The 13,295-nt window shown below is 33.6% G+C and overlaps 1 protein-coding gene across 2 annotated transcripts in view; it reads left to right on the top strand.

Annotated features, from left to right (window-relative positions):
* LOC134853401 (uncharacterized) overlaps positions 1-13,295 on the top strand; it is a 95,926-nt gene that overhangs the window by 68,930 nt on the left and 13,701 nt on the right. For both annotated transcript variants that reach the window (XM_063869394.1, XM_063869395.1), the window contains exons 15-16: positions 8,122-8,415; positions 12,999-13,158. In XM_063869394.1, the coding sequence (XP_063725464.1) occupies positions 8,122-8,415; positions 12,999-13,158 (454 nt within the window). The remainder of the gene's footprint in view (positions 1-8,121; positions 8,416-12,998; positions 13,159-13,295) is intronic.

Raw genomic sequence — 13,295 nt, 5'->3', positions numbered from 1 at the left:
AGATAAAATTTAATATTTTTCGGTATTTTGACTGTAGTTTTTCGTGTAAGTAGTTCTGGTGGTGTATTTCTACTTAATGTGTCTGGTAATGCAAGGTTTTTTCCTGCTGTCCAAACTATGTGTAAATTTGGGAATTTCATTAGAATTAATTGAAATCTATAAAATCTATGATTTGGATATGACTTTTGTGTAAAAAGAAATTTAATTGGTTTATGATCTATGAATAAAACTGTTGGATGTTTTGATCCAAGTATCAGAAATGCATATTCTGTAAGTGTGTAAATTATAGCTGTACACTCTCTCATTAGAGTGGAGAGTCGTTATTCGGCTTGTGTAAATAGTCGTGAATTTGCTGATATTAGGTTCTTTTTATTTGTTCCACTATGTGATTGTAGTAATGCTGCGCCGATGCCAAAATTTGAAGCATCGCATATTGCGTAAAATGGTTGATTTGGATCTGGAATTGTGTTTGATATTTGTTCTGTTAAGAGTTTTTTAACTTCTTCAAATCGTGTTTGATGTTCAGTGGTCCATTCAAAATTATTCTGTTGTCTAAGGATGTTATAGAAGGGTCTTAAGTATAATTGCATTTTATAAACGTATTTACTTAAGAAATTTAACATTCCGAGGAATTCTTGAATTTCTTTTTATTTGTTGGTGGTTGAAGTTTTTGAATTGCGTCAATGCGTGATTTTAATGGAGTAATAGTGTTTCGTTCGATATTATGTCCTAAAAATTTTACTCGTGTTAAAAAGAAATGTGATTTGTCTGGGGCTGCTTTCAGATTTTTGTTCTGAAGGATTTTATGATATTGTTCTAAAACTGTAAACATTTCGTCTTTGGTTTGTGATTGCATAAAGACATCGTCTAAATATGTGATTGCGTTTTTCTTTAGAATTAGTGGTCTACAAATTTTACTCATGAAAGCTGAAAAAGCTGCTGGTCCTATGGATATTCCATAGAATAATCGATTAAATTCGTATTGTTGGTTTCCAATAACGAATTGCGTTAAACGTCGTGACTGTTCGTCTAATGGCATTTGGTTATAAGCACTGTTCATATCTGCGGTTGTGAAGTTTTTTCCATTAATTTTTGTTAAAATTACTTGTATTGGTTCAATAGGCCAATTGCATTTTGATTCATCAATTAGTGAATTGAGATATCTAGCGTCTAAAACTATTTTTAGTGATTCACTTTTTGCTAGGATGATAACAGGGTTGATAAATGTGTTACCTTTTGGTTGTTCTTCTTTATTTACTGGTGATATAATTTCGTATTGTTGTAAAATGTTTAGTAATCTGTTGACTTTGTCATGTAAGTGAATTGGTACTTTACTTGCTCTTTGTTTTTTGAAAACTGCGTTTGGTTTTAATGGAAGGTGTAGAGATGAACTAACTTTACCGACGTCAAATTTGGATGTTGCGTAGACTGATGAATATTTGATTAATTGCTTGGCTAATTTATCAAATTCTTATTGTGTTATTTGTGAATGTTGAAAATTAAACATAGTTAAAAACTTCTGTTGTTCTTCTGTATAATTTGTTATATTGAATGTGGGTTTGAAATATGGAGTTTTTGTGAAATAATCTTTATTTCTTTTTTCGTTGCTTATTATATTATTTATAGATAATTCTTCATCGAGAATTGTGGTTTGGCAAATTTCTAGTAATTGTAATATATTATTGACTCTGTATGCTATTTCTTTTACAGGTTAAGTTGTAGCGTTTGTTTCACAATATCCTAATAATCCTAGGGGCAGTGTTATTGTATTTGGCGTATTCTTATACACGTGTAGTGAAATAATATCAGAATTAGTATTTCTTTCATATTTTATTGATGAAATTGTGATTTTGAAAAATTTGTGAATAGGTCTAAATTCGAAATCTGACATAGAGAGTTGTTGTCGATTTTGATTTTTGTCACATTGATGAACTTGTTTTATTGAGAAATTATAGATAGATCGTAATAGTGGTTTGAGGTGTTTTCGTTCCTGATTATAAATAGGGTAAAATTTGGAGAAAAATGGTGGTTGTTCTTTTTGTATATTTTGGTATATGTGATTTGTGGTTGAACTTTGTACTTTGTCTTTGTCAGGTTGAATTACCGTGTTGATTTTGTTTACTTACTGGGTGGTTTGTGTATTATTTTTAATTGGTCCCATGTAAGAATTATTTAGAAGTTCTAATTGATTTTCGTATATATGTGAACTAAAGGGTTGTTCATATGTGATAGATTCATAATCGTTTTCGACAGATATCATATTTACTAAAATATTATTATCTGTATCACTTTCACTGTCTGTTGATTCACAATTAATGTGATTTAATTGTATTTCGGTATTTTCTGTGTTATCGATACCTGGGGGGTCTGAAGTTATTTCTTCATTTGTTTGTACTTGGTTAATTTGTCTTTGATGTTTTGGTGTTTTACTTCTATATCGATGTTGAGAATCGGGGTAACGATTATTATTCCTATGAGGTGATTGGGAATAATTTCTACATCTATTGTTGTAACTTGAGTTTCGACTTTGTGAAATATTTCTTGATCTGTTTTGGTAATTATCATTTGATCTTTGATAATTTGATCTATTATATGAGTTATTCCGTGATCTGTTGTTTGGATAATTATGATTTCGATTGTTTGAGTAACTTCTATTCCTATTGTTTGAATAGTTCCTATTTCTATTGTACAATGAGTGTCGTGATCGGTTGTTGGAATAGTGTCTATTTCTTGAGTTTGAATGGGAACTGGATGCAGAAGCAAATTGTGTTGTGTTTGAACTCGATCGTGGATAGTTGTTTCGACTATTCGATCGACTATATCTTTTTTGTGAGGAATTTCGTGAATTTCTTTGTTCGGGTGATCTACCTCTATAACTAGAGTTATATGGTGATTGATTTCTAGAATAATTTTGGTTGCTTGGAAGTGGTTTTCCAGAGCCATTATTGCTGTATATATTCTTGTTTGGTAGATTTTGATCTTTTTTCATGTATTGATAAAATGACTTAGTTGGCTCTTTTTGCTTTGGAGGTTTATTTTGATTGTCTTGCTGTTTTTGTCTACATTCAGAAATACTGTGTCCGTATCGTCGGCAATAATTACACCAGTTTTTGAAAGATGGTTTGCCTTTGTAATTTGGGTTCTTTTCATAGATGTTTAAAATTTCAGTGATTTTTTCAGATAGGTCTATATCTGATTCTTGTATGTTGTTAATGTGTGTAGTCTTTGTTTCAATACGATTAACATACTGTAATTTTAAATTCTCGGTTTCTTCGAGTTTCATTGTGATTTCTGCTTGTTCTAGTTTATCGACTAGTTTTTTGAAATCTAGATCTGGTTCTCGAATTGAGGAAGGATGAGATGCTCTTTTCTTTATAGCAATTTTCCTTAATTGTGGTGTTAAGGTCATCCTTAAGATTTCTGTCATTTTTGTATTCTTATAATCATGTGTATTAGGTGAATATGCTTTTCGAACTAGTGTTTCGATTCGAACTGCTAATAGTATTATTGTTTCATTTGGTATTCTGCGAATTTCATTGCATAAAACTCTTTGATGTTGTTTGTTTCTTTCAGAATCAAACATTTTTGAAAATTCTTGTGCGAATCTTTTCCAATATGATTTTATTTCTATAGGTAGTACTGAAAACCATTTTTGTGCTGCGCCATCTAATGTTGTTTGTATTAACGCTGTGCGTCTATGTATCCAATTTTGATGGAGTGGTGTATTTATTGGTTCAGGTCCTATATTCAAAATTAAATTTGCTGTGACTGCGTTTAAGTAATCTTCTACTGAGTATTCAGGGTCTGTTCCTGTGAATACCATCAATGGTTTATTAGATGTTATTGACGATTCTCCCATGAGATATGGATTCATCGTCATTTGGAGTGATTCTGCGGCATTTGGTATTTGCGAAAAATTTGTCAATTGATTTTTTGTAATTTCATGTTGTTGTAGATAATATGGTAATGGTATTTCTTTCTGCATTTGATTTGGTTGATACGAGTGCTTAGTCATTGGGTTTTGTGGTTGTATTGGTTGAAAAGATTGTGTATTAATTAATTTTGGTATTTGTATTGGTTGTTGATTTTGAATATCTGTTGGGTTTTGAGGAAAAATTCTCTTATATTGAGATGATTGAGGTTGTCGCGGTCTTTGTGTGCGATATTCCTGTGTATATGGTGCAAAAATATCTGGTTGTAAATAATCATCATCATCAGATGATAGATAACTCGTATAATGAGGTGTTTGCTTTTTGTTTTTATTTTGTTGAAAAAATGGATAATTTTCACTATGATCCTGTGGAGGATCTGAATTAGTTTGAAAATTTACTGAGTTGGTTGTTGTCATTGGTTTCTCCTAATAGTGAGAACATACATGATTATTATTTTTTCGTGGAGGGTAGTTTGCTTTTGATGAATGTGCGTAATTATAATTGTGTTCTACAAAATTACTTCTTTTGAATGTCTTTCGTGGTTTTGATGGTTTTGTCATTGGTCTAAATGTTCAATAATCCATTTGTGAATATTTAGGAGCAACCGAGGGTTTTACGGTTGATTGCATAGTTGCTTGTGGTAATGTTGCATTGTTATTTTTTGGTGTTGTAAGACTCGGGTGTATCGGTGAGATACTTTGTTGCGTAGTTGTTACTGTTGTGTGGACTATTTCTTCATTTATGAAGTGTGATGGTGTTTGAATATCTTGTTGTGTAAGATTTCTAGTTCCATTGAGATTTTCATGATGTATAACTGTTGAATTTTAACTATTATTTTGTGTGTCGGGTAAAAATGTATTATATTTTAAAAGTGTTGCATCAATTGTTAATGGTATTATTTTTGTATAATCTGGGTGAAGAGACATTGTATCTATTGCTTGACCTGAGATGTCGACTGGGATGTTTATAAATAATGGGTGAGACCAATCAGGGTCCCAAACATAATCTGATTGTTCTGCAATGACAGTGTCGTCATTGTTACTTTGGGGTCGAAAGTTTTTTCTTGCTTGTGCAATTAAGTCTATGTTGTGTGTAAAATAATCAATTGTAAACCATGCTAGTATTTTTTCCAAATCATGTTTGGTATTTTGTAATCATCATTACTGTAAAAATTTTCACGAATTCCGTTGAAAAATGTAGAAAATGCAGTGATTTCTTTTCTGACTTTTGTATGTTTTGACGTCTGGATTGGTGATGTACTTTGAGCTTCTGTTGTTTCTATTATAGATAAATATGTATATATTATAGCAAAAACTTCATTTGTGAATATTGAATTTGCTCTTTGTGAGTTATGATATTGTAGACTTTTGATGTATTCTGTGAATACGTTTGAAAATTCTAAATCAAGATCATCTGTTTGAATAACATATTTATTATATCCTATTCTTGGTGTACTGATTTCTATCGTGTAGATACCGTATTGTTGTGTTATTTTAAATATATCTTTGAGATAATGTTCTATTATTTGTCTCTTGATTTTTACATCTGGGAATTCTGTTTTACATGGACTGATTCCTGGTTCAAATAAATTTATGAGTAAATTTCTGCAAAATTTTGTTTCTCCTCTATCATTTAGTGAATTTATAATAAAGGGGAAAACATATTCTTCATCGGGGCTTTCGTCACTTTGAGTGTTGCTCATCTTTTCGTTTGATAACTGTTAATATATAATTATTAATGTGTCTAATTGGTTGACTCCAGTTGTAAAGATGTACTGGTTTGTGTTTGTGCTTCTTTTTTTTCTGTTTTTTCCTTTTTTCGATGAAATTGTATTTGTTTCTGAATCGGAAAAATATACTGGGTCCTGGATTGGATAAGTTTGATTTATTGAGTCTTCTACTTTGTATAGTGCATCGAGACTACTGACTTCTGGTTCGGAGAATGCATTTCGGTGTTTTGAAAATCTCTTTCGTGTTATTTGTCTTTGCTTACTTAGAATTTTTCTTTTTAGTGTTTGTCGTTTTGTGTGAATGTATTCAACTGTTTGTGTATGCGGGCTTATAACAAGATCGTGTTTTTGATTTTCGATTTCACAATTGTGTATGACGATTGTTTGTTTATTTCCTAGATTTTTCAATGTGATAAGATTAAGGATGATGAATGCAAGGTTGTTTTTAGTGATTTTAATTTTCTAGACTGTTAGTCCTTCAGGGTTGGAGAGAGAAGTATATCGATTCCGAAGAATGATTTTTACTTTCTCGTGGCTAGTATAAGCTAAGGTGTTAACTTACTTAATCTTACTTAGGGGTAGTGATTGTGTTCACAAGGGTTGGAGAATAGTAAATCGATCCACAAGGTTCAGGTATAATTAGAACGCAAGTAGTTCGTTAGGTACTAATTTAAACTTACTAAGTCTAAGATCTATCATGGGTCGTATAAGAGGAGGGGTCAAGTGAAGGATGAATAACCGAAGTTCTTCACTGTTTAGCCTAATTTGAATGGTTAGTATTCGAAAAATTTCTATTAGTCCTGGGTCTTTTGAAAAGTTTGGATAGTGAATCGACGTTTGATGTCGTTAGACACTTGATAAGTAGGTGGGGGAGAAAAAAATTGTTCTGTTTGATCCAAGGATAAGCCTTGATGATCAGAATTAAAATTAAGGATAGAAAATTTATTTAGATCCAAGGGAAGCCTTGATGATCTGGTTTAAAATTTATCTAATTTTAAGTTTGAAAAATATAAAATTTAAGATTTGAAATAACAATTTGTGATTTTTAGTTTTGATGATATTAGTTGATTTAGGATTGCTGTTATGTTTAGGTGATGAAGCTGGAACAGAAAGATGATTGATGTTTACTAACAATTTTTTGTCATGCTACTAATTTTTATTTTTATTTTAAATATATTATTTTCTCAAATATGTTTTATATAGTACTGCAGAGGAAGAAACGATTAGAGATGTTTTTATCAATCGTTATTGAACAATAGTAATTTATTTAGCGCCTGGTAGATGCATTGAAGATTTTTCTTCAAGGATTTTATGTTTGCGAATGAAAATCTAAATTCATTGCCATTAAAATTCTAAATATAAAAGTTTGTGTTGGCTTTTGCCGTACGATCATGAAACTAAATGGTAAATTTCTTCGTAGTCGTATGTCGTCTCTTGTTTGAGGTCTGTTTCCAATACCTGGTTGTTCTCGTATTGTACGGAATAGCGGCTCTGATCTATTGAGTCGTAGAGACCATTCAATTAAATTATTGTCGTATAACATTTTGAAAATGTTTTTGTCTATTTCTAATCTGTTTTTGGTTAGTTCTAAGCTTATTTGTTTTAAGGGTCTTGTTCGAGACTTATGGTCGCACCAGATGAGTTAAGTATGGAGGCCTATCTCATAGAGTAGTTTCGGATAGGGTACACCGTCTGCTCGTCACGCTATCTTATTTTTGGCCGGATAGATTCGTGCAACTTCTTAGTCTAATACCGATCCTAATCTTACTCTTATATCTACTAGTCTCAGGGTGTTTAACTAGTCTCTGCTAGGCTCAATAGATCTAGAGTATACTGGTATTATTGCGGCTGCTGAAGTACTCGGGAGAGGCAACTAATTTCTAAGTTAAATTCAAATCTCTCTGGTGCTGAAATTACAAGTAATTTCAGCACTTACAAATAAGTGGTTTGTTAGTTAGATGGATTGTGATTGGTTAATATTAAATATTTTACAGTGGTAAAATATCTAATTTATAATTAATAAAATGTAGTTTAGATCAGGTTCTACTTGAGTTTTATTTAATCTGATGATAGATGGTAAAATATAGAAGACGGCGTTTTTAGGCACTTTTTGGAAATTTTTGACCAAAAAATGGCGTTTTTTTGCGCGCGCTCCCCCCTCAAAATTAGTATATATTGGCACCGAAGGCGCCTTTAGAACAATTTTAGGGTCCGTCAACAAAAAGGGATACCTGAAAATAGTACTAAGGGGGACCCTTTGGGTCGGCAGGGGGTCGACTCCCTGAGGGGAGGGGGCGTCCGCGCCCCCTCCACCCTAAATCCGCTACTGGTATTGGGAATTTTCACTAAAAATGGTAGGAAAAGTTCCAAGTTTTTTAAAATAAAATAATCTTCCCCCTCCTCGCCAAAATCCTAGATGGCCTCTGAACCGATCAGCAGCTAAGTTTGTTTTCTGTTCAGATACATGTGCGGACGGAGGAACTAGACCGAACAACAAACAAGACACATGTGTTGCAAGTTGTGCATTCGGCAGCACCCACTGCACTTGTGGGGACAAATTCGACCTGCTCACTTGTCTGTGCCACGCCGGAACACTGCTCCACCCCGCAACAGCACAGTGCAGCCGCAACTGTGACCCCGGACAGGCGCATTGCAGAGTATCCGATGGCAGTTTGTGTGCTGCCGAGGGTGGGGGCTGTTTCTGTGAGAACAACTACTTCATTCAAGTGAAAGGGGACGAGATTGGATGCACAGGTAGAAAGAAACTAAACAAAAGATGGAGTCTTAATTATCCTTAATATAGTAAGTTGCGAGAAGTTGCATCAGACAGAAATCATTTAAACGAGCAATCTGCCAATTTTGACCATTTTTTGCATGCAAATTTAAGGTTTTAGGTGACATTGAGACGTACTTTCTGTGTGAAAAATTAGCTTAAGCATGCAAAAATTGTCTTGATTAGTTTTTTTTGTACCCGGCTTTCACACCAAATTGCTCTTTCTAAAAGCGTTAAAATATCCTCTTTATATCATAAACTGCATTGCTCGAGTTTTTTTTTAAAATCTCGATTGGTGTCATGCTTTTTTTTCGAGCACAAATTGAGTGTTGAGGAGTTTTTGAGTTGAATTGAAATTATTATCTATTTGAGACGACTCTATTTCTTCCTAACAATGCTATCACGTTTTTAATAAGCTCAAATAGCAACTAACTTATACGTGTATCTTCGGCTTTGTTAACATACTGGGTTCGATCCGCCCACTGTTACAAGTTGGAGTCTTGCGACATTTTGCAAATGTTTCATCTTTTAAACGGCATGTCATATGAGACTTGTGTTTTCATTTAACGCAGCTTTTTCTGTTTGAATTGGACTTAATCTGATGTAAAATAAGACTGAAGACACATTTGCATTTGACAATTTTTATTAAAAAGAACATCTGGTGCGACCGGTGAAGTGGATCAATGGATAGAATCTGGGAACTTAAATAGACCAGGCTTACTTTTCAGCCACTAGGCCGCAATGTTTCTCTGATAAAATGCGGAACCATTTTTGCCACTATTTTGATGGTCGTTTTGTTCTGTTGAATATATTTTTTGTTTTGTTTTTTTTATGTAACATTCCATGTTTAATGTGATTGAGTATGACGCATATGGTTTTGGTGTAGCGTAACAAGAGATGCGCTTGACGTTTTTCTAAAGCTCTCAAAATGTAGCTCAGTAAAGCTATACACGTCTCCTAAGATCCTACTTAGTGGTTATGCTTGAGAGGTAATGGATGAGATGATAAAAAAAAACATTCGAATACATAGCTTACTCTAGTCTTCTTTATTGCTGGGACCCTGAGCCCTACTTCTTGGGCTCAGAGCCCCATACTTCTTGAGCCCTTGCAACACAAATCAACTTTTTCATTAAGAAATTGCAGTCTGCATTCAATAACTGAAAATTCAGGCCAAGTTCAAAGATCAAGACTAGTTCAATGTTGATCCCCGGAACTGGAAAATGCCTTTTTTTCCGAAAAATCCAAACCCTCCGCACCCAGTATTTTTTGACACTCCTGAAATTAAGTACTGCAAAGTGCTGTTCCGATCTTTAGTTTCCAAAAGGCTCAACCGCCTGCAAAAAAAAACGATCGTTTTTTAAACCATTTTTGAGGCCACCCTTAAACGACCCAACGTTATATGTCAAATGTCTGTTTAGCGTACCGCGAACTCTTTTAATTAGATTCGACATGTTACAAAGTGAGAAAGCTGAGTCTGATTTAAAACTATTGCCAAATGATAAAATATCGATGTCCTTTAGCAACTTAATCGGTTGATAGAATTGGTGCTTTTCAGCGCAATTAAATTTTTGACAAGATTTAATCATGATGACATGAGTGAATAATGATTTCGGACGTCATAATTTGAACATCAATATCAGAAAAAGATTTTTGCCAATAAGCCTAGCCGTGTCACTTTTTGGTAAAGGCCGCCCTACGTTTTAAGGCATCGGCTCAAAAGGGTTCCCGATGTCTGAGATACTTGATTCGATTTTTTTGGCAATAAAACACAAATTTAAGAAACCCTTTTGAAAAAAAAAACGGAAAAAACGGTCTATAAAATTTTGGGGTCAGGCAAATTTCAGTTTTTGGTCGATTTATGGTTTGCAAAAAAAGTTTCAAAAAAAGTGTTTTTGGGCATTAATTTATTGTTTTGGAAAGCCCTTTCCGTGTAGTTTCCGAATATGTATCACTTGTTGAGTTAAAATAATATTCAAAATCTTAGGGCGGTTTAAGTCTATCGTAATTTTAGTGCTAGGCTCGAATTTTTTTCATGTCTGTCTCTCATCGAAAAATAATACAATTTTTGAAAACTCAACGGTTTTAGTGGTTTCTCGAGCTAAATTAACCGACTGGACTATAAAAAAGTTTTTAGGGCTAACTTTCCATCCCTGAATGAAAAATCTGCAATAAAGTGTAGTTACTCTGACAACCCGACTTTGATCGAGGTGATTCAGCTTCGAAAGAATTGAAAAATAAGTTTTTAAATAAAAATGATTTCTAGGCCCTTTTTTGAACTAGGAACACGATGGTGAAGTTGCTTTTTCGATTAAAAATTTTTTTGGGGGCTATTTTCCACGTTTTCAGTTTTTAGCCAGATAGATGTCACTTTTTGGCAGAGGAAATTAAACTTAGATTTTTTTATTTAGCCTGAAAATATTTTCAACGCTGAGTTTTTTGAAAATCAGACACGCCTCAGGTCTACCCACTGGCCTATTTGCTATAATGCGATTTCTAGAACTTGAGAAATTCAAATTTGAGCCGAGGTGAAATTTTTGGGTCTGGGGCCATTTCGGCTCTTTTGGCTCACTTTTGATTTTCTCATCACCCATTTGACATATACTGATGAAATTGTAGATGTGAACTCTCCATGAGTTGTTTAGTATACCCTAATAAAAAAAAAATTGAAAAAAGTTTTTCGGGTAATTTTTCGATCTTCAATTTTTTAATGGAAACTGATACAATCCAACATGCTTTCAATGAGATGAAACTTCATTGATCCATTTAATCTGGACATAAACCAGTTAAACGGGTCCTCATATATGTCCATTACACTTAAGAAGGGTTTTTATAAAACATTTTAAGTATATGTTTTTTTATTCTCCACGTCTAACCAATTAAAAGAGATTTGCAATGACTCGTTGTTCGTCATATGACACCTCTTAAAAATTGGGTAAAGTTAAGCTGAGCAGTTTTTTTCGACGTTAGGACTTTTTTTACTCAATTTTGATTTTTTCTTCAAATCAAGTTTTGGCTAGAAGTTTGCTTTTGGTATGCCGGAAAAATGCACGTTTCTGAATTGTTCTGATGAAGACTGTTTCATAGTTAGGAGAAGCTTTTTAGCAACGCTTTTGTTGCTATAATGCGATTGTTACAAGATAAGAAGTTCAAAAATGAGCCGGAGGAAAGTTTTCGGTGTAATGGCTTTTTTACATCGAGGTTGTTTTTTTTTCGTCAACCATTGGAAACAAATTAAGTAAATTGTGCATGTACACTCTCCATAGTGTCGAAAACATATTCTGATTGTATTTTGTTCGGTCAAAAAACATTTTAAGATTTTTACCAGATTTATTTTTCTCAAGAACACTGATAGTTTCGAATATGTCGATCAAGGCGAGAAAACTTCACTGACGGCATCAATCTGGATAATAAATTGTTTAATCTAAACACAATTAAAGCCCGATAAAGTTTGGAAAACTTTTCGACAAGTTTTCAGCTGGAAAACTGTTCGTGGCTCAATCAAGTGATATGAAATTTGAAAAAAAAATCTCAAATGTTTGAAAAATCCATTTTTCGAAATAAGTTTTTCGCTTCTCAAATTCAGCCCCGGCTAACAAAATTTGAATGAATATTCATTGCTAATAAGTGAAATCCTCTTTGTTGTATCTCTCACACTTGGTTTGAGATGCTAGTGATCATTTTAAGGTTGTTTTTGTTCTGTTGGTGTTGACAATTTAGAGGATTTTTTTTTCAATTTTAGGTTTTAGGGTTCAAATATAACTTATTTGTTTTTCCTTAAAATTTTCCCTCTTTTTATTCATTTTTAGTCAATTTGCTGGTTCATAATGCTATTAACTCTAGTTTTTTGTGTTTATTCAAAGATTTTACAAACTTTTTGCTGCTCTTTGGCGTTTTTTGGACTTACTCATTGTTTTCAGAAAAGTTTCAGCTAATTTCCGAAAAAATGAGGCTGAGAAAGTCAGGCGTTTTTATACATCCCAATTTTAGAGTTGGGCGTCAAATCCTCAGTTCTTTGTTTTTCGCTATAGTTTTCAGTCAATTCCCATCTTGAGAAAGGTTTAATTCGTAACAGTTTGTTTTATTTCAGTTTACTATTGATTTTTTGGTTATTATGTTGTTTTTGAACCCATGGGTCTTTTTTGGGTTGCGCACTTTTTGGCCTGTTTTTCTCCCATTTTCTAATTTTAAGTCAACTTTCAAAGTCAAAACTCTGTAAATTCTGGTTTTTTGTGTTTAGTCAATGAAGTAAAAACCTTTTATGTGGTTTTTGGTATTTTCGGGATTTTAGTAGGGGTTTTCAGACGAATTTCAGCTATTTTCCGAAAAGGAGACCCTTGTCACTTTTTGGTGTTTTCCCCAAGTTCCAAAAAGTGACATGGGGTATGTCACTTTTTGGCTTCGTAAAATTGACCATAAAATGACATAATACCTTGTCATTTTTGGGGTCACTGTTTGGCTACATAAATTTCTCTGCTCATGTCTCTTTCTGCAGACACGCTAGCCAAAAGTGACCGGGCTAGGACCCTAATTCAAATTGGCTTGTAAGCATTTGTTGTGTTTTTAGAATCGTCTGGTTCGTTTTGTGACCCCCTTAGAGGAGACACCATCTTCTCCCCCTCTTCTGGAAGTGAAGAGGACAACCACTGCAACTGCTTCTCCCCCTCCCAGACCTCATCCTGCGCATGTAAGACTGGGTATCTATCGGACACCATGGACAACACAAGGTGAGAAGCATGGGCTCAATAACAAAGTTCATTCAACATGGCTTGTTTTGTTTCCATCACAGAGGAATCTTTGATTTTGCCATTGGAGTCAGCGAAAAAGTCTGAACTCAAATCGTATTTATGCAAGCCAGTCACTT

This window comes from Symsagittifera roscoffensis, chromosome 8, assembly GCF_963678635.1.
Source record: "Symsagittifera roscoffensis chromosome 8, txSymRosc1.1, whole genome shotgun sequence".
Lineage (NCBI taxonomy): Eukaryota > Metazoa > Xenacoelomorpha > Acoela > Convolutidae > Symsagittifera > Symsagittifera roscoffensis.
The sequence above is the reverse complement of the archived record's forward strand: the minus strand, read 5'-3'. Positions and strand labels throughout refer to the sequence as shown.